The sequence below is a fragment of the Hemiscyllium ocellatum genome, chromosome 24 (assembly GCF_020745735.1).
Source record: "Hemiscyllium ocellatum isolate sHemOce1 chromosome 24, sHemOce1.pat.X.cur, whole genome shotgun sequence".
Taxonomy (NCBI): Eukaryota; Metazoa; Chordata; class Chondrichthyes; order Orectolobiformes; family Hemiscylliidae; genus Hemiscyllium; species Hemiscyllium ocellatum.
Window position 1 is genome coordinate 34,422,398 of NC_083424.1, and position 27,426 is coordinate 34,449,823.

The 27,426-nt window shown below is 38.6% G+C and overlaps 1 protein-coding gene across 2 annotated transcripts; it reads right to left on the minus strand.

Annotated features, from left to right (window-relative positions):
* Positions 1 to 768: 768 nt before the first annotated feature.
* Positions 769 to 27,203, minus strand: slc8b1 (solute carrier family 8 member B1). Of its 2 annotated transcripts, none has more exons than XM_060843692.1 (16): positions 27,138 to 27,203; positions 26,614 to 26,843; positions 20,392 to 20,544; positions 18,996 to 19,048; positions 17,573 to 17,631; positions 15,095 to 15,199; positions 14,101 to 14,268; positions 13,842 to 13,952; positions 12,841 to 12,897; positions 12,176 to 12,312; positions 11,483 to 11,624; positions 8,831 to 8,952; positions 6,127 to 6,280; positions 4,305 to 4,385; positions 4,141 to 4,205; positions 769 to 1,712 (listed from the first exon to the last, which is right to left on the minus strand). In XM_060843692.1, the coding sequence occupies exons 2-16, from the start codon at positions 26,824 to 26,826 to the stop codon at positions 1,524 to 1,526; spliced, it is 1,809 nt and encodes a 602-aa protein (XP_060699675.1). In that variant the 5' UTR covers positions 26,827 to 26,843; positions 27,138 to 27,203; the 3' UTR covers positions 769 to 1,523. The 2 variants fall into 2 exon arrangements, with proteins under 2 accessions (XP_060699675.1, XP_060699674.1); XM_060843691.1 differs by having other exon boundaries at positions 26,987 to 27,152.
* Between the last annotated feature and the right edge of the window lie 223 nt (positions 27,204 to 27,426).

The window sequence follows — 27,426 nt, forward strand, 5'->3', positions numbered from 1 at the left end:
ATAAATAACTTAAACACACAAAACAGCATCACCCTCAGTGTGTTTAGGTATAAAAACAGAACTGATTAAAACTTGTTAATCTGTTTATCAATAGTCAGGAAAAGTAAGAGTTCACACCTCTTCCTTTTCATGGGATTATATTGCATCTATATTAAAGTGTAGAAGTGTTTGGTACTGTGAAGTAGTAACACCCCTGCCTCTGAGACAGAGACCCAGGTTCAAGTCTCACTTGTCTGAGATGAGTAACAATAACTCAAACAGGTTGATCATGGGGGAAAAAAAAAGTACACTGGAAAATGTAGATATTTTCTTTAATGTGTCAGATACAGTGAATAAGAGCCACAGTACCAGACCCATCAGCTCACCCTGTCTATGCTGACCAAACACTAAGCTACACTACTCCCAGTACATGGTTCACAGCCTACTATACCCTGGCATTTGATTTAAATTAAGATTTTTAAATGATGCACCTTTTCTAAGAGCTGCAATGTTAGTTTTGGCTGTCTGTTTATAGATGGTCATGGACTCATTTCAGATAGAGGTTTGGGTACTTGAAAGACAACAGCATTTGACTTAAGCTAGAGGGAAGCATGAATTGTACAGTTAAAATCTGCATTTTTGCACAAACCTCTGAAAATTCAGTTACAGTTGAAAATGTAAAAGACAACATTGAACACTAAATGGTGCCAGACTTGGGGCAAAGGGGATACTAAAAAGAAAGTTGCTGTGGTTGACATATCCTAAACATTTTTGAGACAATAGATAAAGCAATTTCTAAAAGTTAAAATTTATTGCACAAATAAAAATTTGCTGTACAATCACTGAATGCTGAATACAGTATGCATTTCTAGAGTCATAAATGGCCTGCATGTGCTGTTTACACTGACAAAATATCCCTTCATTAACAAAGTGTATAGACTGCCAGATGAGGTAACTTGTTTAATTAAAAAGAGAGAGATCAGTCTTACACAACAGTGCAGTGCAATGTGTCTGCTTATCCAAACAATACTAAACTTTAAAGGTACTATACAAAAGCTTAGATCAGTAGTATGTCAAGACGAAGGATGGAGGAAAAAGAAAAAAAAAGTGAAGCCCACCTTTTGGGGGGGAAAAAAAAAAATCAGAAGAGGTCAGGTTCTAAGTGAAGCATTCAGGACTGAAGCCAGAGCATGTGTGCTCAGTGATACAAAAACAGGAATTTTGAATTCCTGAATTTGCTACAACAAAATGGTTTCATACTCTGTCCACCTTCCACTTTGTTATAAAAAAAACCATAAAATTTATATACTTGAGGATTGTTCATATTTTTCCATTCATCATCTTTATTCCCATCTGCAGAAGTGGACATTAGGAAGAGAAAAATTAAATAGTTTAATACATTTGTGAAGTCAAAAATCAGTGTGCATGGTATGTTCAGTATAACTGAGTTGGTTTCCAGCACCTGACAAACTGTAGTTAAGAACACATTCTTAGATGGAGTGCATGAAATTAATTTTCAATCCATATACCAGAGATGCTGTATTTTAAACATGTATAATGCCAGCTTCAGTTAGTAGTGCTACTATAATAAATAGAACATAGAAAGAGACCAGAATACCACCATATGCTTTTCCAAGTTTAAACCGTTGAACTGGGATCAATATAAATGACATGACAAGACTCAAGCCTAATGATCCGACCAGAATCCAATCCAAGAGGCCATCGCACTTGATCTGGGAGAAAAGTAAATTTGAATTAATAACTAAAGTACAGTTGTATTAAAGCCAGTGTGGTTTAGAAAGAGGTTTGATAAATCATTTAACAACCTTAGAATTGTACATCTAAAGCCAGGTAACTATGTAATGAGTTGAATTATAGCAATTAAAACAGCTAGATAAACTTTGAAGTGGAACTCAAGCTTCGAGTTCAGAGTGGAATGAATGATTAATGGATCAAAGGTCATCTTACACAAGAGAACGCTACCAGATGTTTAATCTACATGAGTCATAATGTTGGCTTCTGAAATGACAGATGAAAGTCATTTCTTCCAGCAGTGTGCTGTTGTGCACAAGGGCAATTTAAACCACAAACACTGAGCTAGTCGAACAAACAGATTTCATACACTTATTGGTATCTTGAACTGCTTAAAACAAACCATTAGGTGGCCATACAAATTTATACAGAAACTAGTTTGATGCATGTGTAATGATCTACATATTTTCAATCATGTGTTGAGCATTTTGTATTGTAAAATGGAATCAAATGGTGTACATTTATATATAGTCTGAAAGAATACAGACATATCAACATGTGAGACAGGAATAAGTGATTCATCAACCCGTGACTTTACTGGGTGTAACGTATGTATTGCATTACCTTCATGGTCTTTAGTCATATCCCTCCATACCTCTGGTTAGAGTCATAGAGAAGTACAGACCCTTCGGTCCAACCTGTCCATGCTGACCAGATATCCCAACTCAATCTAGTCCCACCTACCAGCTCCCAGCCCATATCCCACCAAACCCTTCCATTCATGTACCCATCCAAATGCCCCTTAAATGTTGCAATTGTACTCCACCACATCCTCTGGCAGTTCATTCCATACATGTACCATCCTCCACGTGAAAAAGTTGCCTCTCCGGTCGCTTTTATATCTTTCCCTTCTCACCCTAAACCTATGCCCTCTGAACTCCCTACACCAGGGAAAGACTTTGTCTATTTGTCCTATCCATGCCCCTCATTTTGTAAACCTCTATAAAGGTCACTCCTCAGCCTCCGACGCTCCAAGGAAAACAGCCCCAGCCTGTTCAGCCTCTCCCTGTAGCTCAGATCCTCCAACCCTGCCAACCTCCTTGTAAATCTTTTCTGAACCCTTGCAAGTTTCACAACATCTTTCCAATAGGAAGGAGACCAGAATTACACACGATATTCTAAACAGTTGCCTAACCAATGTCCTGTGCTGCCACAACATGACCTCCCAACTCCTGTACTCAATACTGACCAATAAAGGAAAGCATACCAAATGCCTTCTTCAATATCCTATCTACCTGCAACTCCACTTTCAAGGAGCTATGAACCTGCACTCCAAGGTCTTTGTTCAGCTAGGACCTTACCATTAAGTGTACAAGTCCTGCTAAGATTTGCTTTCCCAAAATGCAGCACCTTGCATTTATCAGAATTAAACTCCATCTGCCACTTCTCAGCCCATTGGCCCATCTGGTCCAGATCCTGTTGTAATCTGAGGTAACCCTCTTCGCTGTCCACTACACCTCCAATTTTGGTGTCATCGGCAAACTTTGTCAAAGCTCCTCGAAATTAGGGTACTTGTAGCAATAGTTTTGAATTCTACATTATTCATGGGACGAATACAAAGTTGATAAATTATCATTGGCTTTGTCAATGAAAAAAAGTTGAAGACCAGCTTTCTAGGTATAGTTAACACCAAGGTCTACCATCTATTGTCAAACCACTTGTACAAAGTCCAATCTTAATATTTGAAAAAAGTGGTCTCCACCACAAAAGTACATTTTCCAGTCAGTCAATTTCACAACACAAATTACCTTAATCTCTTTACATATGTTCTACCAAGAAAAAAAAGCTAACTTAAAACAAGGATTCCTCTTTACTGATATATAAAAAAACCAATAACCCGTGTTGTTCTGGATACTGGAATATCCCAAAGAAAACAAGGTAATAGTGAACATCTGTTAGATTGTCCTGAAATCCTTTTTGTTACACGAGTTCTTCAAATCTAGATGTCTGTCCACCTGAATCCTTCATTTCCACTTGAAAAACTTCATCCACCCAAAGATTGGTTTCACTTGTCAGCACTGTTCAAGTGGTCAGAGTGCCAAATTCCCAAATGTTTATCCTCAATCTGGAATCAGTCCAGTGTTTCAACATCACATTCAAAGTTTGGGAAGTCTCATGCACATCAATCCTCCCACTGGGTTTTTTTGGAGGGGCTTCCAAAGAAACTATGCATCTTGAAAGATTAAAGGCAAATTTTCACTTTCACATTTATTTTTACGAATTGGATTTTATGGCACACAACTTCAGATGAATGATGTTTTTAAAAAAAAAGCAGCAGACTATATGGAGCTTTATTTATACACTGAAAAACAGTCAAAAAAATTCAAGAGAAAGAGAATTGGTACATACCTCAAGGACATTATTATTGTAGGGCATTTGAATTAAGGAACTTAGTCCAATGCCAAATAGCATATCTACAATAAAAAAAGTTAAGGATGGATACAATTTGTAGTTGCCATTAGAATTTGTATTTGAATATCAGCAGAAACTTTAAAACAAATGCAAAAGGATACTAAATATTATTCCACCAAAACATGCAGCAATAGCCATACGTTGATACCCCTGTCGAGCTAGTGTGATGTCAGAGAATAAATCTGAAAGGAACAAGTTTCTTTTAGCATCAAAAGTGTCAAATACAGTATGATTAGAAATCCATTAACTAAATTCAAGACTCCATCACAAGAGTGATTTTGGGGATCTACTTGAAACACCTGAAGTTTTGTACACCAAGATTGGTTAGACTGAAATTAAAATAAAGCCATTATCTATTTAAAAAGTTTTCATTCAGCATTAAAGCTCTTGTTTGCTTTAAATGGCATAGTCTGCATGTCTATAATAAAGCCCAAAGAGTAATATGTCACGTCAAATGATCAATAACAAAATGTCAGCACACTAAAGACAGGAACACCCAAAAAAAAAGTTAATGTGGCATCAAAAAGAAAGTGCCACATTTCCAATGTAGACAGCCTCTTGCTCATTCCTGGCACTAGAGGTCATGTTCCAAACAAGAAAAAGTGCCCATTTGAAGACAAAGAGTGACATCTTTGAAACTCAAGAAGAAAAAAAAGTGTAGGTGATGTGCAGTCTGAATATTTTTAAAAACTAAGTAGATGGGTATTTCATAAGTAAAAACAAACAGGGTCAAAGATAATTGGGCAGGCAGGAATGTGCAATTGAGTAGCTAGGTTATTGTGTGGTAAAGCCATCTCAAGGGATAAAGTGGCTTTCTCCCAATTCATATTTCTATCCATCCAGGCAGAAAAGCAAACAGGCCTTTACACAAGCTGTCCATGATGTCAGTGTTCCAAAGTGAATTCTTACATTGGCTGTGAAGCAAGAAGATTCAATAAATGCGATTTTTTTTGTCTAAAATACTCAAGTGACAAGGTATAATTCGAATAAAAACATTGCACTGTACACCAGAATCATTTATTTTTCAGTTAGTTTGTGTGTGTTTTTTTTTAAAAAAAACACCCAAGATGCAAAATATGTTCTTGGGATTACCTCAAAGATAGCCATCCAACAAAACAGCACTCCCATGTAATCTGCATTATGTTTCAGTGCAGATTATGTGTTCAAGTCTCATCAGGTGAAAAAAAGTGCACTACTGTAAAGGCTGGCTAAATTCTTTACCCAGTACTTATTGGAATCTTTTGAAGTAATGTTCTTCCCATATGATGAATATTTATCCTTCAAAAGAAAAAAGTACTGGTAGTTTATTTGATAGCGTACAAATTAGGTGCTGTGCAAGGAAGGGACAGGATAAAATTCTCTGATGGCTGTGACCAACATTCCCTCCAAGCCACACAGCAGCTCAAAAGGTTCCAGAAGAAGTCACTGCCATGCATGGAACTCTGCACACCAGAAAGAAAAAAAAAAGAGTTAAAAGGAACACTGACCATGACAAGGTTAGATATTTAATATCAGCAATTAAATATTTTAAAAAAATGAAGTGGTCAAGGTAGTATGTCTGAATTCAAGACTGTTACACTGGAGCTCTATTTAACTCTGGTACAAACTTAGTTTTCCCATTTGCTGTTTCCAATGAGTTGTTAGCTCAGTTATATTTTTATATTATGCTGGAAAGATGCAGTGCTATAGAACTAGTTTAGATCTCTCAAATCATGAGATGCTTACAAGCCTGAATGAGACTACACATTCCAATGCCAGTCATGGCACTTGCAAATAATCCACTGACATTTTAATTTGTTAAAATAAATCCATTCCGAGTGCAAAGAAATCTTTATTGCACCCAGTAAGCTAGTCAATGCTCTTGACACCCTGCTCAGCTGATTTTCAAAGTGATCCTATCAGAAGCTAAAGGAAATACTGTACCTCCAACACTGTTTCCCCAGGCTAACAGTGTCAGTCCCAGAACAGTGTTACTCAGGTTAAAAATTATTCCAATGGCACGCAGAAGATTCACAACCTCTGTGGCTACAGTGTTAATCAGTATGGTACTGAAGAGAAACCCAATAAAAGAAAATACCTGAAAAAGAAAGCAAAATAACAGACTTGGATTACATGTTTCAAGCAATTAAATTTAATATCAGTGTATGATTATCCAAGTTGCAATTTACACCTCCAGATACATTTTCAATTCTTGTAGAACTAACCCAGTAAAGACCAATGGAAGGAAGTCAGTGTCAAAAAAACTAGGAAAGATTCAGCAAAAACAAAGTCTCATTTGTTTCCAGTGAAGCAAAGAAACAGAAACAGCTTAATGCAGATTAACAGTATTGCAATATTCCAGTAGAACAGCTGCTCAGAAGCAAACCAAGAGTAAATATGATTTTACTATTTTAATAGCAATACAAGCATCAAAAAGGAGGTATCTAGTCTACTCAATTATGCTAAGTGGAAGTTGCTCATTTGAGCTATAGATAGATACAATACTGGATACAAAATAAAATTCTAGCCATTAAAAAAGTTTAAAATTAAAATCAAAGATTTTAAATTATTGTGGCCACAAAGTATTGAAAGTTTTTTAATAAAAAAAAGAAACTCAAGGTTGGCAGTCAAGTCTTCAACAAGCAAGCTCAAGATTTAACTGATGTTTGGAACAGTTTAAAAATGATCAACAAAAATTGCTGGAGAAATTAAGTCTGGCAGCATTTGTGAAGAGAAGGTTTTGAAAGGACATCAGACTAAAAAATGTCAGCCCTCTTGTTACATGCTGAATTTCTCCAACAATTTCAGTTAAAATGGTTATTTTAACAAGCTTAAAATGGGATTAATATAGTCTTGATGGAAATGGTCAAAAAACAAAACCGTGCAGAATAAAGCAGATGACAAGCCAAGAACACACCTTTGGTCAGAGCATGAGGAAATAAAATGAACCCTCTCCAGTACAGTTACAAAGTGCAATTCTGAGGAAGAAGTCTTTTAGCTAGGTTGCTAAGAATTAAAAGTGAGCCCAATTTCCTGGACTTCGATTTGAAATCCAACATTCATCTATTTTACTAGCTTATTCAGAGATGTGGATATGCAGTCTCTGTTCTTACCTCATCTTGAGGAACATACCATTATAAACTTTCTCACTAAACATTTGAAGCATATACAATGTCAGGGGATTCAACAGCCAGTTTCACCAGCTTCCTCGTGTTATAGTAAACATCCAAAAATAGTTTAATTTGCAAATTTGTGACCTCAGGTCCAAATTAATACATCTCTCAGCAATGGTTCCAGCTCTGAACTGAGAAAATATACTACTTCCTCTAGCAAGGAGACAGCCAGTTATTTGCTATAAAAATCTTTCCTTTTAGGCAATTGGTATTCATGCTAGTCTTGACCCATTAGCTTCAAGTTGGCTAACAAGATTAAACATCTAAACTCCATAGTGCAGTGTCAGATCATTCCCAAAAAGAAAGAAAGTGTCCTCCAAACGAATGAGGAGGATCTTTATTGGTTTATACTTAAGTTAGTTTTCTTCCAGCTGGGTTCTGCCAGTCTCCTGTGGTCAAGCAGTACAACCCATCCAATGATCAGTTTGCCCAGTTAAATGCTGTATTGTTGAGTTTATGTTGAAGGCATGTACTGTACCTTCAAGAGTGAAAGCTGGCAAGCACCTGTCATAGACTAACAGTGTGCTGGAAAATTGAAAGATGTAACATTTGGCTGTAACCGATACCTCAGTTGTTTTCAGAGCAGTTCAAATTTAATCAGGTTTAAAATTATGTCCCGGGATACTACAACCCAATAGAATTTGAGCATCAAACCAACGAAACAATCTGATGCTTGCAGTAGATATATAAAAAAAACAGGCATTTTGTACAGTTAGCCCAGAAAGAGTACCAACCACCACTGAAAGACTGCTTTACACCTCTGTCAAAAAAGTACCTTTTCCACATGAAACATCTTTACAGCAGAAGACTGAAGACAACCTAGGGAGATCCACAGAGGAAGATAGACACCAGAGACAACAGCCACTGTTGAAAATTAAATTGCTGTAAATTTAATAGGGGCTTTATTGGATCAGTATATTGTTAGAGTGGGAGGCAAATCTTAGAAAGGAGGCTTAGAGTTGTAAATTGTTTTTTAATGCTCACTTTTAGCATTAAAGAATAACTTGGATACTTTTGTTAAATAGTGGAACTTGGGTAGTTGTCACTCATACTTTAACAGATTACAAGGCAAGGTGAGCTTGTCTGTGTTTAGTTTAAATTAGCAGAAGGATTTACCGCCGTGTTGTAACAAGTTGGATAAGTCAAATTGCAGGGGCTCTTTCAGAAACTAAGTAAATATTCAAGACATCTGAAACAAAAAAAAAATTGAAATTCAGCAGGTCTGGTAGCATCTACAGGGAGAAAAGCATAGTTAAAGTTGAATCCGGTCACATTAACTCTGCTTTCGGTCCAGAGGCTACCTGACCTGCTGAATTTTACCAATTGTTTGTGTATCTGATGTCTAGCATCCGTTCTTGGTTTTGAATACAGAAGAAAAGTGTAAAATGAAGGACTGAAGTCCAAGACACTGACCTATCAAGTGAGTAATACAACTCCATGTTTAAAAAAGTTAAAGGAAAAAAAGAATCACTTACACAGTGATATTTTGGTGGTTCCTCATTCTTTGTGGTGAAGAAAATCAGTGCAGCTATAATTAAGGAAATCAGCAAAACAAGAACCCAGACAGGAAGTTGATCACCGATGCGCAGTAAACCATCTGCAAACAAAAAAAAAACAAATAATTGCTTCAGTTAAGTCACAAGACTAAAACAGCTTTACATGCTTACACCAATTCAAAACAAGATGTTCAAGATTAGAACAGCCATGAAATTGCCAGAGATACAAAATTAAGTCCACACTAACTGTGGCCCCACATACAGCTGAGGGCTTAGAAAAAAAACACTGCTAACTTTCCTGGCAGGAGATTTAGAAACATGGCTTTAGTGGAATTTTTTTTGAAAAATCACATTACAGGAATAAAAGGGGAACAAAGTCACATGATAAAAAATATAGTAGGGGTTTCAGGCCACAGTAGCTGAAGACATGAATACCAGAGGGGGGGGGGGGGGGGGGGGGGGGAGAAAAAGAGGGAACAAGGGAATAGATTGGAGGGCCGGAGGTCAATGGTGGCATTGACCTGGAAAGAAAATTTAAACACCTTACACACCCAACAGAAATTGGACCCATGCAAAAAAGTAGTTCAGTGACCAAGTCCATTGAAGGGGACTGTACATTCATAAGATTTATGAAACATCTGCTATGTTTTAGCTAATTCTCAAGGATAATCCAAAAAAGTGTGAGCCCCACCACTTTCTTTGCTTGGAAAGTCAGTAATGTGCCAAAAAAAAACAAACAAACAATTTTGGCTTAAGTTAGACCAAGAGGAAAATTAAGATCGGCTACTCCTTTATGATCAAGGGACTTCATTTTCCACTTTAAAAAAGTTAAAATTTTTCTCAAAAGTATATTTTAACCAAATCTGCATGACAGTAAAAATAAACTTAGTCCTTTCTCAGTCTGCATTTTTCCAGGACTTCTTTCAAACAATGCAATGTTTTACTTTAAACACTAACTGATCCTACCTTAAAAAAGCCTCAAACAGACAAAAAAGGTATTCAAACTTAAATCACTATCATTGGCTTTTGAAACCAATTCCAGCCTTTTCCTACTAACCATCTTTTCTCCATGTCCCTGTATTTAAGTCATTTACAGATTCTTGAATTTGTTTGTGCTATAGACCTCTAATCACAAACTGAGTTTAGAGCTGCTGTTTAAAAAAGACTGTTCAAGTACACTGACTAAACTCTAGTAATTAGAATTCTAAGTATATAGCTTGATGCACTATTGGATGACTGACCTCAAATGCATTGCTAAAACAAAAAATCTTTACTGGCAAGGAACAAAATTTCATGATGTACACATCTGTTTTAAATTGATCTTTGTACATCAAGAATATTTTCATTTACCTTAAAAACCAACCATATGGAACACTAAACAAAGAGTAGCCAATTTGTCAGTTTTCTTCATTTGCCCAAATCTCATGACATAAGACTTGTTCATAATACAGTAAAAAATGAGGTCTGCAGATGCTGGAGATCACAGCTGCAAATGTGTTGCTGGTCAAAGCACAGCAGGTTAGGCAGCATCTCAGGAATAGAGAATTCGACGTTTCGAGCATAAGCCCTTCATCAGGATGAAGGGCTTATGCTCGAAACGTCGAATTCTCTATTCCTGAGATGCTGCCTAACCTGCTGTGCTTTGACCAGCAACACATTTGCAGTTGTTCATAATACAGTTAAGCCCATGGTCAAATTAAAGTTAGTCTCCATGGATGTTCATTGGAAGTTAGTCCTGATAACCTTTTGGAATAAAAATGATCTAAGTCTACAGGTAGCAAAAACCTGTTACCCAGTTGATCAATAGGGTAGAGTTTAGATTTTTTTTTTAAAAAAGTGACTTTTAATTCAAATTTAGGCAGTATGATTACACCACAAGAAATAGGCCAAGGGAGAGCTAGGACATTGAACTGGAGTTTAACTTTCTGAACATTTTATGAAATTTGTCAAAGTTTTCCTCAGGCTGATGAAAGATGCAATGCACAAAAAAAATTCACATTTGTGCAATTTGGCATCTGGTTTAAAATTAGGGTGGAAGTGGAAAGCTACTTAAAGCAATAAGAAAAACAAACTCCCAGCTCAGCAAACAGAACCACAGCAATAAGAAAAAAAATGTCACCTGCATTATACTCTGCCAAGCTGAAGCAAGTCAGCAGGTAGAAAAGCCCTACCAGGCCAAGTACAAAAGCTTTCTAGTATCAAAGCTGAACTAAATCTTTACCCCACAAGGAATGAAAGAAGGGCTCATGCCTGAAATGTTGACTCTCCTGCTCCTTAGATGCTGCCTGACCTGCTGCGCTTTTCCAGCAACATTCTCAGCCCACAAGGAATGTCCCAGCGGTCCTGGTCTTGGAGATCATCTCACCAAGCAACCCAACTGCTTTAGTGCTAGCTCAGGCTAGTGCCCTCTGCATGATTAAACATACTGTCATTTCAGCCAGATGAGACTTACATTTGTCACTTTGATATGCAATTGATTTAGTGTATGGGTTAAAACAGCCCAATTGCTGTTGATCAAGTAGCCTCATAATAAACCTCATTCCAAAAGGCAAATCCCATCTAGGACTACTTAGTAAGTTGGACATTTCAGATGAAAAACAGAAAACTGAAACCAAAGAAAAAAATTCTTACAATAGCCAGATTTAAATGCAAGGATGCAGACAAGTGAGCCAGTAACAACTTGTAAACAGTTCAGAGGGCGTTTCCAGTTATGGCCTTCCTGGTCGAAATCCACCACTGGTATGCAAATTAGAAGGAAAAACTCAATTGGCAGCTAAAACAAAAGCAAAAACAAAGTGGTTCAGTGAAAACACAAGTGTTGATTAGTTCCTAATAATTTTTGCATTTACTTTATCCAGGCAGATTGCCAGGTTTAAGACAAAAACCTTAACCACATCACAAATCCTAAAATAAAAGTAGACAAAAATGGAAAATCGCAAGACAAAATTTTGAAATATGCCACTAATGGAAAACAGAATGACTCAGATCAGTTCTGGAAGATTCATCATTATGTCCACATGAATGAAGCACGAGAGTGTGGAAAGTGAAAATAACCAGGCAGTTTCTAATGCAGGACCTGAACATTTTACTAGTTTTCCAGGCAGTGTACAATAAGTCACAACTCTTAACATGACACAAGTACTACAGGAAAAGGAAATTAACATTTAGAGGGTTAAACTCCAAAAGAATTTCACCTGCATCTAAAAAATGAGTTTTGAACAAGTCCACTTCCAATTATTTTCTTGGGACTGCCAAAGGAAAAGTGCATAAACCTGCCATTTCTTCCTATATGGAGTTTTTAAATTAAAAAAAAGTTAGAATCACCAGCAAACATTTGAAGATCTTCCAGGGCAAGCGTTTTCTTCTCCATTCTTGAAAGTTAATGGGGTTGAGAGAGTCCAACAAAATGGATTTTGTAGATTTTGATTCTTCCATTCTAATCAAAGGTTGATACTCACTTGCTTTAAAAAAAAGATAAAGTCTTACACTTCAAGATGATCAATTGAGCAATTAACATGAATTTTAAGCCTCTAAAAACAGGTTGCATGAAATACCACAAGTTTGGATATAACTACTGTAATTTTAAATCAATGAACAACTAACCTTGCAGTGCATTAGGTGAAGGGTTTAAGTTAGTGGATTAGTAATGAGAATCCTCAACCTAGTGGCAAATTGTAATTGCCAACTTGAAAGCAAATTTCCAACAGGATGGACAGTTAGAAGCTGTGAAGTACTTCCACACCGTGAATATTACTTTGTTACAATAAAAGAAATTTTTATATTAGATTACTTACAGTGTGGAAACAGGCCCTTCGGCCCAACAAGTCCACACCGACCCGCCGAAGCGCAACCCACCCATACCCCTACATTTACCCCTTACCTAACACTACGGGCAATTTAGCATGGCCAATTCACCTGACCCGCACATCTTTGGACTGTGGGAGGAAACCGGAGCACCCGGAGGAAACCCACGCAGACACGATGTTTACCATCTTCATGGGAACGGATCCTGATGCAGGATGGATTTGTATCCTCTACGTCACAGTCTAAAAATAATCATATGGATAGTGATTAAACAGAGTTACAAAGGTCAACCTCCCTTCACCCTAATAGGGGTGTTGTGATGGCCTCAAAAATGCAATAGTAAAGCAGAAAATTTAGACATTTTTAAAAAATGCATAGCATGAAGTTACAAAAACCAAACCCCAAAAATGTCAGCAGTTAAGTGAATAACATTTTGTGCAATGAGCTGAACTCTCACAGCAGTAGGCCATTCCAGTTCCTCAAGCATATCCCATCATTTAGTGATATCATGGCTGATCTGTGGCCCGATGCTAATTATCTGCTATTGGCAGATATCTGTAATACTATTGCCTACAAAAAAGTTAAAAGCAGAGATAGGTAAGTTTAGCAACTGATCCTCATCCATTGTCATTTGTAGTGAGTTCCAAATATCTTCCACTGTATAGAAATGCTTCCTAACATCACATGTTGAATCTGGCCTAAATTCTTAGGCTAGGCCTTTTAGTTCTCAATCCCCAGCTAGTAGAAACAATAATTATAGCTACCCAGGTGTTTTAATACCCTGAATATTTCAAATCAGATCACTGCTCAACCTCAACATGCCTAGTTTGTATAATCTCACAACAAACTTAACCTTTGAAACCCAGTATCATTCTTACAAAGCTACACTATATCCCTGCAAAGGCCAACATATACTTCATTAGAAAAAAAGGTGTAGTGCCCAAATCTGCCTATAGTACCCCAGTGGGGTCTAACCAGAACGTTTTAAAATACAAACAGTGCAAGCACGCCACACGTAGCATTCACCAGAAGAGAGAATACAAATACTCTAAACTTAATGTGGGAAGGGAAAAAAAAAGATTCATTTCAAATGATGTGGGTAGAGACATTTGAATTTTTGCAGTTGATGGTCCAATCTTTGAACAAATGTTATCAATTAGCTGGTTAAACAGTTCAGTTCACTTACATTCAGACTGACATGTATTAAGGGAAGCATGTTCCTGGTTTTTGCACTTTTGGTAAATTAGGCTGCTTATGATTACTGTTAATACATACACTGCATACAGTGCCAAGTAACCTAGAGAAAAAAAAGTTAATAGAAATTAATTTCATGACATAGTCCAGCAAGTTTACATTCAATTCAAGAAGGATCTTGCAGTAATTTGATCAATCAAGTAGTCAAACTAAAATTGGTAAAATTTACCCTCCACCAAAATCTTCCTCACCAAGTGCTTCTCCCAAATCAATGCTCCCAAAGTAGAGGATTAGAAAGGTCCAGAAGACTGCAGCCATGTAGAATATCACATCTCGAAGGAAGGGCCTTGATGCAACTATAAATGGACTCGCAAGGGCAACACCACCAGCAACAATAGTGGTCACAAAAATGCCAGCACCTGGGGGAAAAAGAAGTAGATTTGCAGAATTTCATTTAGGTGACCTGGGCCACCTTAACTCAATCTGAAAAGCAAGAGCATATTTTAACTATCTCCAGGTACTTCGAGAAACTTTAGTTCAATGGTAACCAGGCAATGATTTAATCTCCAATCAGTGTCTATTACACTGAAATAGTTCCTACCCCATTTCCCTGACCAATCAGGTAATAAGATTGGACTAATAAAAATCTTAAGTTGGGCTCAAGATGCCAATAACATCCTGTTGCTGTGCCATTGCATCTCATGTAATCATGGAGATTCACGAACATGAGAACATCAAAACCACAGACAAGGGTCATTACATTTGACTTAGTTGACTAGGACAGCATATCTAGTCTAGAGGACATGAGTCAAGCATATTGTTTGATCTGGAATTATGTCAACCAGACCAGGCAGAGTTCCTTCCCTGAGGGACATTAGTGAACCTCATGGGTTTTTGAGGGTGGCTACATGATCACCATTGATCATGATGCAAAACCACTAGTATTAAAACCCATTAGCACAAATAATGGAATCTTGAGGTCAACAGCAAGAAATTGAAGAATCTAACAGAGCCATTAATTGGTGTTTCCAAACTTGTAGTAGAGGTTCAAGCTTTAAATACTGCCAGTAGGAGGGTTACATTGTAAGTGTGCCAGGTGCCCATGTGGTACACTTTCAAAATAAGAGGGAAGCCAAGCCAATTGTACCACTACATAAGTCAGTTATCAAGCACTGAGTCACCTTTAGGACTTAATGATTCAGCACTAAACTAAAATTGCCACAAGATTACTTAAAAACAACTTACCAAACAAAGCTCCAATTGCCAGGTTTGCTGTTCTTGGATCAGAAAAGGCTGCTATTGCACTGAATACATCAGGGGCTCCATTACCCAGAGCAAGAAAAGTCACACCATGAATAAAATCCAATCAAGGAAAAAAGTCAAACAAATGCAATGGACAATCACCCATGCCCACAAACTATGTACACAATTTTAAAAAGACATTTACATGGTCATTTAATACAGAACTTATTAAAATGCAAGAACTTTGTTCTGTATGTACAAAAAAAATGCAAATGCAACAGGAAAACCCAACATGCATATACAGAAAAGAGAGTGCTTCAGAAGTTGGGATGGAGGAGGGAATTGACCATTTATAGGCACACTGATTTATTTTCCTAAAAAGGATAGATGGGAATGTGGAACTCAACATTAAAACAGAACAATGAGTTTACTGAATGGTGAAGCAAGCTTGAAGTGCCATTGGTTTACTTGTATCAAACTCCTGGAACACGCTCCCTTGTAGTGTAAGGGGTCTATCTACAGGAAATGGATTGCAATGTGGAAGGTGGCAGCTCCTCCACTAAGGACAACTGGACTGAAATGATATTCCATCCAGGGACACATCCTAATGAAGTCAAGAGAAACGTGTGCTCCCAATTCACATAGGTCAGGTACAAAAAAAACTGAATCTTCCCTATTCTGCATTGCATTCTGTATCCAGGCCAACAAAGGAATAGGATTGCCATGAAGCAAAGAACATCCATTGTTCCATTAGCTTTCCTCAATCTGAGAAGGAAATTTCAAAAAATAATTCCAGGTATTATTTGATGCTTAAAACATTTTGAACTTGCCATTTATTAGTTACCGTAGCTGTACTTTTTTAGAAAAATAAAAGAGGCCTAGAATAGAATGAAGCTTTCACTGGTCAAAAGTAAAATCACCTCAAAAGGACTAATACAGTAGTGCCTCGACTTACAAACTTAAATCTGTTCCGGGACTGGGTTCGTGAACCAAATCAATTTTTCCCATTGTTTGGAGAGCATAAGAATGCTTGGATGGCTGTTCACAGTGCATGTGCCAAAGACAAACTGAATGAGATCATGTGGGGCCAGAGTGCTTTTGTGTTCAAACAGCATGCAGCAAAGCAGAACAATGAAACCACATGGTCACACATGGGCTTTTAGCATTTGTAACTTTGTTCGTACCTTGAATTTCATACCCATGTTGAAGCAAACTTTTACGTACAATCCTATTCATAAACTGGTTTGTTTGTGAATGGGGTCATTTGTATGTTGAGGTGCTACTGTACAAGCAAATATCAGATAATGGTGGCAACTGGAACGTAAAGCAAATAAAAGTGAAAAAAAAGGTGATCATGCAGATGGAAAACTATATAAAAAAAAAATTTTTTTTAAATCTTGGTGGTACATGGAATGCACATTCTGGAGCCGAACACAGTCAGCAAGTTAACGGTTCATTACAGTCAAGCAGTCATGGCAGGGGGTAGTGATGCAGTTTGCTACTGAAGAAACATTTTGATTTCCTCGTTATTGTAGATTGAGAGGAAACACTCCCACAGCTTAATGTCAAGTAAATAAACAACAGACCTAGGTTTTATTGGTGTGCAGGAAACTGCTAATTTATGTGTTTTACTTTGGTAAAAATTGCTTCTGGTCTCGTCACCATTGCTATGCTCTGTTTAAGTCACCGGGCCAGAAGTGTTAACTTCTATTTCTCTTCACAGATGCTACCAGACCTGCACAATTGTTCAGGCAACTTACACTTTTGTCACAGGTTTACAGCATCGGCAGTTCTTTCAGTTTCTAAATAACCATACTGGATACTAGTCAGCATTATAAACCCTCGATCATGAACACAGATGTTCAAATAGCTGATCAGCAAGTGGTCAAGCATAAAATATGCTTGATGTTAATAAAACAAGATAAATTTTCCTGTAGAGTGGTAAAGGGGTTCAAGACGACAACATTAATCCAGAGCTTGAACTCGGCAGTTACTGTGACATGGAGACTAAACTTGTCAATCCATTCTAATATTGAATTATGCAAGTTTCATTAAAACAACTTACAATATAATTACTAGAAGCTAAGAGAGCGAGAAGCCCATTAGGGGATAGCTGCTTCAAAATCTAAAAATCAGAAATGAACTAGCAGCATACAAGGACAGATACAGCGCAACTCTAAATGGCCTTGCAAGCACAATCGTTTTCAACACAGAAAAAGAATAAATCAGATTTTACAAGAATGCTTTAACGAAAGCACATTTGCGAGCCTCAATAGCAAATATTAAAATTACTTCATCTTTGCAGAGCCACAACTCTAAAGTGCAAGGACAACTTTGCATTTGGCAAACTTCTACAGAGAATTTATTCAATCATTCGAACATTCTAGGACAAAGCGATAATAAAATAGCGTTGTTCAGAAGTTACCATTTAGTTAAATTGGTGAATGTACCCAAGTACTTACAGATGTTAGAAAAAGGATACTGCCACATTATGCGATAATTTTAAACTTGCAGCAATGGCTGCCAGATTAGGACAAAAACTAAAATTTAAGACAACATTTAGTTAATTAACAGCTGTAATATTTTCAGAGCATATTCAAAGTTAGTTCACACTAATATTCAAAATCAGTAACCATATATTGTATTAATTATACATTTACCACCTGAAACACCGATTGAGTATCTGTGGTCCAACATTTCAACTCCCCCTCCCACTCTGCTGAGGACATGGAGGTCCTGCGCCTCCTTCACTGCCGCTCCCTCACCACCAGACACCTGGAGGAAGAATGCCTCATCTTCCGCCTCGAAACACTTCAACCCCAGGGCATCAATGTGGACTTCAACAGTTTCCTCATTTCCCCTTCCCCCACCTCATCCTAGCTTCAAACTTCCAGCTCAGCACTGTCACCATGACCTGCCTAGCTTCTTTTCCACCTATCCACTCCACCCTTTCCTCCCTGACCTATCACCTTCATCTCCTCCCCCACTGTACGCTATGCTACTCTCTCCCCACCCCTAACCTCCCCAAGCTTATCTCTCCACACTTCAGTCTCTCTGCCTTTATTCCTGATGAAGGGCTTTTGCCTGAAATGTCGATTTCGCTGCTCGTTGGATGCTGCCTGAACTACTGTGCTCTTCCAGCACCACTGATCCAGAATCTGGTTTCCAGCATCTGCAGTCATTTTCTATATACAGTCAACTTCACTCAAGGTGTTCCTTCAGTAAGGTAAAAACAGACTCCCAATTGTTTAAATACTTTTTGGTGTTATTTTTCATTGTAAAGACTTAAACAAGGGTATGGAAGAGAGGCAGGTGATTGGTCCACGTGCTGGCTCTCGAACAGTACAATGAAATTGCTACAAGTGCAGTCCTTCACAGGTTTGACTGACATACATGACATTCAAAAAACAGGGGGGGTGGAATAAAATGGTTTGTGAAAAAGTAGAAGTACCAGACGCCATGTAGAGATCCATAACAGCATGGCACACTGTCACAGGAATGTACCAAAGTGAGGAAGAGAATTTTGAAGGTAAACGTGAACACTTGCTGTATCCTTAGAATATCATTGCAGCAGAGATTTGTCCTACAGTTTAACAAAGGAGCACAAGAACTTATTGTTCAACCCTAATTTTACCCAGGTCCAGGGTGGCAGACCAAATATTCACACTTGAGGCAGCAATGTTTACCAACCTGAGTATGCAATTAGAGAATTTGAAATGCTGTATTTATCATAAACATGTGGAGGAATGCTGTTGTACTAAGAACCAGTTAGATTTTTAAACTTTTCTGCAAATCATGACGACAAAACTAATCCTTCATTGTTTTGAAAACCCCAGTGACAAGAGTAAAGACTTTATAACTATTAAGAATTACAATTGGAACACGAAAGCAAAAATATACTTACAATAATTCAGCTGTTGTCCCAAGAAATGCAAATAGATAGAACAACCAAATCGCCTGTAAAAGCAAAATTTTTGGTCAATTGGTACAATACTTCAATTGAGTAATGTTTTCCCTGATGAAATACATTCACCATTCAAAAGCTGATAGTCTGACAAACTTAAATCCATGCCCCAAAACAATTCATTCTACAGATTTCTTACATTTTTCCCCTCCCCCATTATCATCTCTTCCCTCACTTTTAGTAGATCAATGAATTAGTTTGAACATTTGATCGATTCCAAAGATGCCATCTTTGGAATCAAAATGACAGAGCTGTATCTAAGAGAGAATGAAAGATAATATCATTGAAACAAGATGCTGAGTGACTGAACAGGGTGAATGTTGAAGGGACATCTCCAATTGTTTAAGAGACTAGAATTGAGAGCCAAACTTCCAAAATAAAAAAAACAAAGTCTTTGAATGATGGAAATGAGGCGGTTGAAGCATCAAATGTCTTTGCACTTCCTCAGTGGAGGAAAGTAGGCTCATTAAATATTTAAGAGCTTGAAGTAGATACATTCTTGTCTCAAAAGGGAGAAAACCAAAAGAGAGACTACTGAGGCTAAGTCAGAGAATGGAGTTGTACTGAGCAACAACATAGCCAGAGGGCTGCAATTCCTACAAAAGCATTTCTTCCACTGTAAGCTCAAGAAAACTGGGGAAAATAAAAATGTAGATTTTATGGACTGTATGTAGAAATTCAATCAGTAGCAAACCCTCCTTACAAACAGGTACTTGGAAAGATATTGAATAGTGCCAGCTTATCTACAGATTGTAATGGCGTCAGAAGCAAGTCTGTTGTACACAATTCACCTAATATGAAACGGCATCTGCAGAAAAAAAAAAATTCCAAAGGAAGAGACGGTCAGTGGTGGAGTCCCTTCCACTCCAGAGAAAGTGATGGTTACACATCGCCTCTAGATGTTTCATCTGATCTCAATTACAGTGTTTCTTCAAACTACTTGGCTGTCTCTGATCTAACCAAAAAGTGGTAGCAATAATTAGGTCATTAAAATGATGCACTACTGGTTCTCAAAACAGGGCAAGGTGATAAACAGGATTGTGACTCAAGTTGCCAAAAATCAAATCTAACAGACTTTAATATAAAATTCACTTTTAAATGTGAAGGCCAATGTACCAGATATTAGCAACTGTCAGACCAAGTTACTGATTTAGTTTCCTGATGATCAAATGGTCAGAACCACATGACTTCAAAGCAGGCAGTAATAGTTCACCTGGTTTTCAGCTGCATTATGTTTGTTGTAAATACACAACTCTTGGTGCCCTTTTCTGGTTTTAGATTTAGCATGACGATAGATGCAGAATTTTTTAGTGGTTTAAAAGAAAAAAAAACTTACATACAAAAAAACAGCCAATGGTAGCAGATTGTGGCGAAACCCACAGATGGCTCCCTGGAGGTAGTCAATAAAGCCACTGTCCAGTTTGCAGTCTTCTGTTGTTTTCACAAATGAACACCACTGGGATCCATTCAGTTGCACCACACTGTGACACTAGGAAGTGAGAAAGGAAAGAAAAAAAAGCTTATTGGTTCACATTCAATTTGCAATATAACAAAACCCATTCCAGTATTTGTTTTCCCCCATAGTAATCTTTCAGGTCTCTGATTACTGTTCGTGTCAATAAAGCAATTAGATGTTAGACTTAATGTTAATGGCCAAGGTGGGAAAGCAGATTTCAGTTAAGATTTTTTTGCAGGTTATAATAGATCAATGGCAAAAAAAAAAGTAGTTTTAAGATTTATTGGCAAATTTGATTAGGTCTGACAGCAACTATGGAGACAAAGCACAGTTAATGTTTTGGTTTATTGACCCCTGGATCAAAAACACATTCTGCTTTCACTCCACAGATGCTGCCAGCCCAGCAGAGTCTCTCCAGCAACTTCGACTTGTGTTTCAGACTTCCAGCATCTGCAGTTCTTTAAGAAATTGTTGCTGGTGTGTTTCAGCCACTACAGAAATCAGCTCCATCTTAAAATAGCAATCACTACTGATTCAGACTATACAACTTGTGGAAAATAGCCAACTTACATTTTATCAACTGACTTTTGATTACAAACATTTTGAAACACGATTTGAGCGAGAAGCAGAGTAATGACAATTTACAGCTTTAAAGTTCTGCCAGGAGCAACTAATCACTTCCAGTTTAAATAGCACACCCATCAGTTGCTTTAAGTACTTGACTTTTGCAATGTTCTCCATTACTTGGATGGTCTCCAGTTTCTACACCGATTCCACCATGGCTGGTCATTGCTTCATTAAGTGGAAATTGACTGGTTCTCATTAAAAGAAGTTCAATAAATGTTATTATAATGATGTGCCCTGCCTGCTTTTGTGGTAGATTTGGAGGAGGTCATCCCTCCCATAACTCACTTTCCAGTTGATGGTTCAGTGTCATTCTCTACACCTGCCCAAAAGTGTAGATTACCTTTCCTTCAATCTCTACCCTTCTGTTATAACTGACTGCCTTCAATATCTTCATTTCTGGGGATTGGTCAGAAACCATATATTCAATAGAAACTTCGTGCTTCCCACATCTTCCTTCATTGCACTCCTCAACCCTTACTTTCTGTTGAGAGAATCTGACAATGTTTACCATACTAGTGTTTCTGATCACTTTGTAAAAAAGAATTGCCCACACCTAGCTTGCTCCATTCCCAATGGAATGTCTCATCTGCTGTCCGCAGATGGATAATAGCGTTCTCCTCATCCTCATCTCCCACCATCCTTTACTTGATTGTTCAACCCACACCATTTCCAAATGGACTTCCATATCAGCAATCCAAATAAACAGTTCTGTGAACATATATTTTCTGCACTTGCATGAAAGTGCTATCACTTGTAACCTCACTTCTCAACTTAAACACATTCTAGATGAAAGGATGCTTAACCAGACAGGAAAGCAGATTATTAAGAGTGGTGAAAGATTGAGAAAAGGGGAGGTACTCCATTTGCTGAAAGCAAGTATACAGATGCAGCAGCAAATGGTATTTAGATTAGATTAGATTACTTACAGTGTGGAAACAGGCCCTTCGGCCCAACAAGTCCACACCGACCCGCCGAAGCGCAACCCACCCATACATATACCCCTTACCTAACACTACGGGCAATTTAACATGGCCAATTCACCTGACCCGCACATCTTTGGACTGTGGGGGGAAACTGGAGCACCCGGAGGAAACCCACGCAGACACGGGGAGAATGTGCAAACTCCACACAGTCAGTCGCCTGAGGCGGGAATTGAACCCAGGTCCCTGGCGCTGTGAGGCAGCAGTGCTAACCACTGTGCCACCGTGCCGCGTGTGTGTGTATGTTGGCCTTCATAGGAAAAGGATGTGAAGTGCAGGAACAGGGATGTTATGCTGCAACTGTACTGGGCCTGAATGAAATCATATCAGAGTATCATGCAGAGAGGTTTGTGTTCCGACAACAGATATTCAGGTTGAGATAGTACAACAATCCTGAAGGGCTTATGCCCGAAACGTCGATTCTCCTGCTCCTTGGATGCTGCGTTTTTCCAGCACCACAATTTTCAATTCTGGTACTCCAGCATCTGCAGTCCTCACTTTCTCATAATACAACAATCTTTACCAGAAAGATTCGTGGTATGGCAGGGCTGTTTTTTTTGAATATATATAAAAAAAATGAACAAACAGCTTGGTTAAGATTATATTCACTAGAGGGGTGTGTGTGTGTGTGTATGTATAGAAAGATTCAGAAACCTATGAAATTCTCAGCAAGGTAAACACAGGAAGAATATTCCTAATGACTATGGAGTCTAGAACTGGAGGGGGTAGGTCATTTTAGAACAAATAGGGGAGACATTTCTTTTCCCAGCTGAATGGGGAAGCTGTTAAAAGTCAAAATAATGACTATTCAAAAAAGTTAAACATAATCCTTTGAGCTTTTTAACCACAGAAAGAGAATAGGGTACTGAGTTGGACAATCAGCCACAGTTATTAAATAGCAGAACCTAATGGTTATACGTTTCATTGCCTAAGTGGTTATTTTGATGTTTCACTTTGGTCTGATGCAGAGATTCTACTGCTGGCCTCTTACTTTGTTCCAATGACTAAAGTGTAAGTTTGAGGAATCACAATTCTTTTTCAGTGAGGCACTCCACAAACGTCCAGACTCCCTGTAACCCCTTCTCGATACTCCTTTGCTCTGGGCAGTAGCTGTTCATCATTTGCCATTCTCACATCCTTAACTCTGGGTTTTTTTACTCATCTCAGTACTGCTCCCTTAGCCAGCAACTCGTCATGCAATCTCCCATCTTCTATCCAATCACTTTTGCTTTTTGTAAGAAGCAAAATTCACACTTCCCCCACCCTTTCCACTTAATTTCTAAGTCTCTTGTTATTCTGAAAAGGGGACAGAGTAGCAAGTTAAACTTTCCTTATATTGCCCAGCATTTTAGTATTGGCTGTATTTTCCATTCATGCTTTTATTCACATGATTTTTTTTATCTACATCCTGCTTGGATGATGTTAAAAGATTCATCCCTAAAAGTGATGAATCAAACATCTAGTGGCAAGGCCATTAAAACAATTATGCATTTTTAAAAAGTGACATGAAGACCAAGTACTTGCAGTGTTCTAAGGTTGGCGGTTTTTAAACCTTAAAACTGTCAGTTTTAGCTCAGTAATAACTCTCATCCAAGTCCAAACATTTTGTTTCATGTTCCATTCCAAAAGCAATATGTACATAATTCAGATGGCAATTAGGGCAACACTATTAAACAGCATTTTGGCCAAATAGGAGCAATTCTAATGGTTTTATTCCTTCATGAACAGCGTTGCTTCAGGAGCAGAATATGCTAATAAGCCAAGGACTAGCTTGAAACCACATGACCGACTGCTACATGCAGGCTATTTGTGGCTGCACTTCCTGCTTTACACCAGTGGTCATACATTTCAAATTATGAAAGTACTTTAGCTCAGAATCCCTAGAGCTTGGAAGGAGGACATTCAGCCCACTGAATCTGGTACGACCCTCTGAAAAGAATCCCACCTAGATCCATCCCCTGACCCTATCCCCACACGATGATTTGTTTTTTTTAAAAAAAAAGACAGCCTACACATCCTTAGACACTAGAGCACTACATGGCCGATCCTCTTAGCCTGCCCACTTCTGTGCAGGCAGGAAGAGTCCCATACAGGGGAAAGTGACAGCTGTGCAAACTCCATACAAGACAAAGACTGGAATCAAACCCAAATCCTTGGTGCTGTGAGGGGGCAGTGCTAATCACCATGCCACCATGTCAGCCTAAAAAGTGTTAAATGATGTGGAAATGCCAGTGTTGGACTGGGGTGGACAAAGTTTAAAAAAAAATCACAACACCAGGTATATTTCAAAGTACAAGCTTTCAGGGTGCTGCTAGCTACCTGATGAAGGGACAGCACTCAAAGCTTGTACTTTCAAATAAACCTGTTGGACTAGAACCTGGTGTTGCGACTTTTATCTAAAACACTTAGTCATCCTGAAGGTTACAAAAGTTGTATAACTGAAACACCTTAGCACTCAGCAATCTGGGGCTCAAAAACAAAAATTGCTACCCTTAAATGAGGATGGGGAGAACCAAGACATGATTAAACCATTTGCAAATACCAAATCAACTCGAGATTCAAATGTAGTATTCCTGCCTAAAACTGAAATCAGTCAACTTAGAATAAATCATTATTCATTTGCTTATTGAATATAAGAAGCAAATCAACTTATGTTGAAAAACAGTTTATTGAATATATCATAATGTGAACATTATAACAAGCTGGAGCAAACAAAAATCATGTAAGTTAGAAAACAAAAAAGTTTAAGAGTTTGATGAGCCACCATCTAAACAATGCAAGTTTGCTTTCACTAATTCTTTTGCAGTGGCCCAAGTACTGAACTTTTTAAACTGAGGTTTAATTGCAGGTATTATGCCATTACTGCAAAATGGTTCAAACCAGTTATGGACTGGTTGAAAATAAAATTCAAAATTATTTCTGCATCAAATCAGAAACCATACTACTTCTTCCAAATCATATTCTCATGAGGCAACATATAGATGTCAAGCCAAAGATCTATTTTACAGGGGGTGGGGAAGAAGGAAAGAGAGAAGCGAAGCCAAGGGAAAGGGGAAATCAGGAGAGTCCGATTTGTACAGCACAGAAACAGACCCTCCGGTCCAACTCATCCATACCGACCAGATATTCCAAGATTAATCCAGTCCCATCTCCCACTAATCCTTCATATTCATGTATCCATCCAGATGTCTTCTAAGTTTGGGAGAAGATTTGTAGCTCGGGTGCTCATTGTTGTGGTTCTGTTCGCTGAGTTGGGAGTTTTTGTTGCAAACATTTTGTCCCCTGTCTAGGTGACATCCTCAGTGATTGGGAGCCTCCTGTGAAGCACTTCTGTGATGTTTCCTCCGGCATTTATAAGTGGCTTGTCTCTGCCGCTTCCGGTTGTCAGTTCCAGCTGTCCGCTGTAGTGGCCGGTATATTGGGTCCAGGTCGATGTTTGTTGATGAATCCACTCATCCACTGATTCTAACAACAAACATCGACCTGGACCCAATATACCGGCCACTACAGCGGACAGCTGGAACTGACAACCGGAAACGGCAGAGACAAGCCACTTATAAATGCCAGAGGAAACATCACAGAAGTGCTTCACAGGAGGCTCCCAATCACTGAGGATGTCACCTAGACAGGGGACGAAACGTTTGCAACAAAAACATTGTGTTGTAAATTGTACCCACTTCCACCAGCAGCTCATTTCACACATGCACCACCCTCAGGAGTTACCCCTTAGGTCCCTTTTAAATATATGCCTTCTAGTTTTGGAATCCCTCACCCCAGGGTAAGCACTTTTGGTATCTATTTACCTTACCCCTCATGATTTTATAATAAGTCACCCCTCAGCCTGCAACACTCCAGGAAAAATAGCCGCAGCATATTCAGCCTCAGGGCGTCTATGGCTCAAACCCCAGCAACATCCTTGTTAGTTTTTTTAACCTTTTAAAGTTTCAGAACATCTTGCCTATAGCAGAGAGACTAGAACTGCACGCAGTATTCCAAAAGCGGCCTATCCAAATATCCTGCACAGCCCCAACATCACCTGCCAATCCCTTTACTCAATGCGCTGACCAATAAGAGGCCAGAATACCAAAACATCTTCACCATCCTGTCTACATGCGACTCCACTTTCAAGGAAGAAAGAACAGACACGCCAAGATTTCTTTGCTCAGCAACATTCCAATAATGTTTTTTAAAAATACCACGGCAGATGCTTGGCCAAGATCAATACTTTCCCTGGACTTGGCAAACTGCATACATTGCACTAACCACAACGGAAGTCCTGTGCAACTTGAATTAGGTTCACTTCAGCAGTAATTGTGACAAAAAGCTAATTAGAGATACCCATATATCATAAAAATACCCTACTTAGTTGCAGTAAACTTAAGCACAGAAAGCATTATTCTGTATGTGCAGAATCAAAATAGTACATTTCCTTCAATATGCAGTTTCACATTCTGCACATTGTAACCTATAATACAGAAAACCCAATACAAAGTACCTCCACAGCAGCACTGCTCCCTCCTATAAGCAGGAGATGAAATGCACTTTCATTGCCGTTCAGACCGCTCTTGGAAGAGCGAGGTTCACTTTTTCCTACAGCGGTTCCAACATGATGGAATGATTCAGCCGTCGTCTGGGGCGCAGCTACAAGACACGCGATAGCCCAGAACAAGAGAGAGCAACAACCCACGGCCGCATTGCCGGCTGTCATCACTGGAGGGTCGATATCTAGGGAAGGGTTAAAGAAATAAATCGAATTCAGGCAGGGAACGAAACCACAAAATACAATCCCGGCGTCCACACGCTCGTTCAAATCTCAGGTGAGCACACCAGGAAGCACCTACGCTGCTAAAACTCCCGGGGAAACCCACCTCAAAACATTACTCCATAAACAAGCTGATACGCATTTCAAAAATCAGAACCACCTCCCATTCCTAATGCATTTGCTGCAAAACGTGTAAATCTAATCGTCCTTCTTATGAACAAACGCCGACAAGAGCGGTCAGCGAAATAGACTTGTACCTCATACAAAACTGACCGCCTATCTGCTCCCAGCTCAGCTCCAAACCACATCATCGCTTCTGCTCCCTCCCCCTATTTAAAGACGCCGTGCACCAATGATCAGACCCAACTCGGTTCAATCTCTCTTATCTATGTTTAGAGCCGTGCTAAACATGGAGAAAAATATATATACACATTAAGGTGTCATTTTATCAACTTGCAATCACTGAACAGACTCAAACTTAGAGGTAGTTTGCCAGTTCATTCCCAATTCACTGGATTTTCTTGTTACTTCTGGGGCAATGAAAAC

Excerpts from the sequence above, each read along its gene's own strand:
- slc8b1 (XM_060843692.1), bottom strand. The coding sequence starts at position 26,826 with ATGACAGCCGGCAATGCGGCCGTGGGTTGTTGCTCTCTCTTGTTCTGG. Across the intron at positions 13,953-14,100 it reads TGATTTGGGAGAAGCACTTG|GTTACTTGGCACTGTATGCA; the intron begins GTGAGGAAGATT and ends TTTTTTCTCTAG. Across the intron at positions 6,281-8,830 it reads AACCACCAAAATATCACTGT|GTATTTTCTTTTATTGGGTT; the intron begins GTAAGTGATTCT and ends TTTCTTTTTCAG.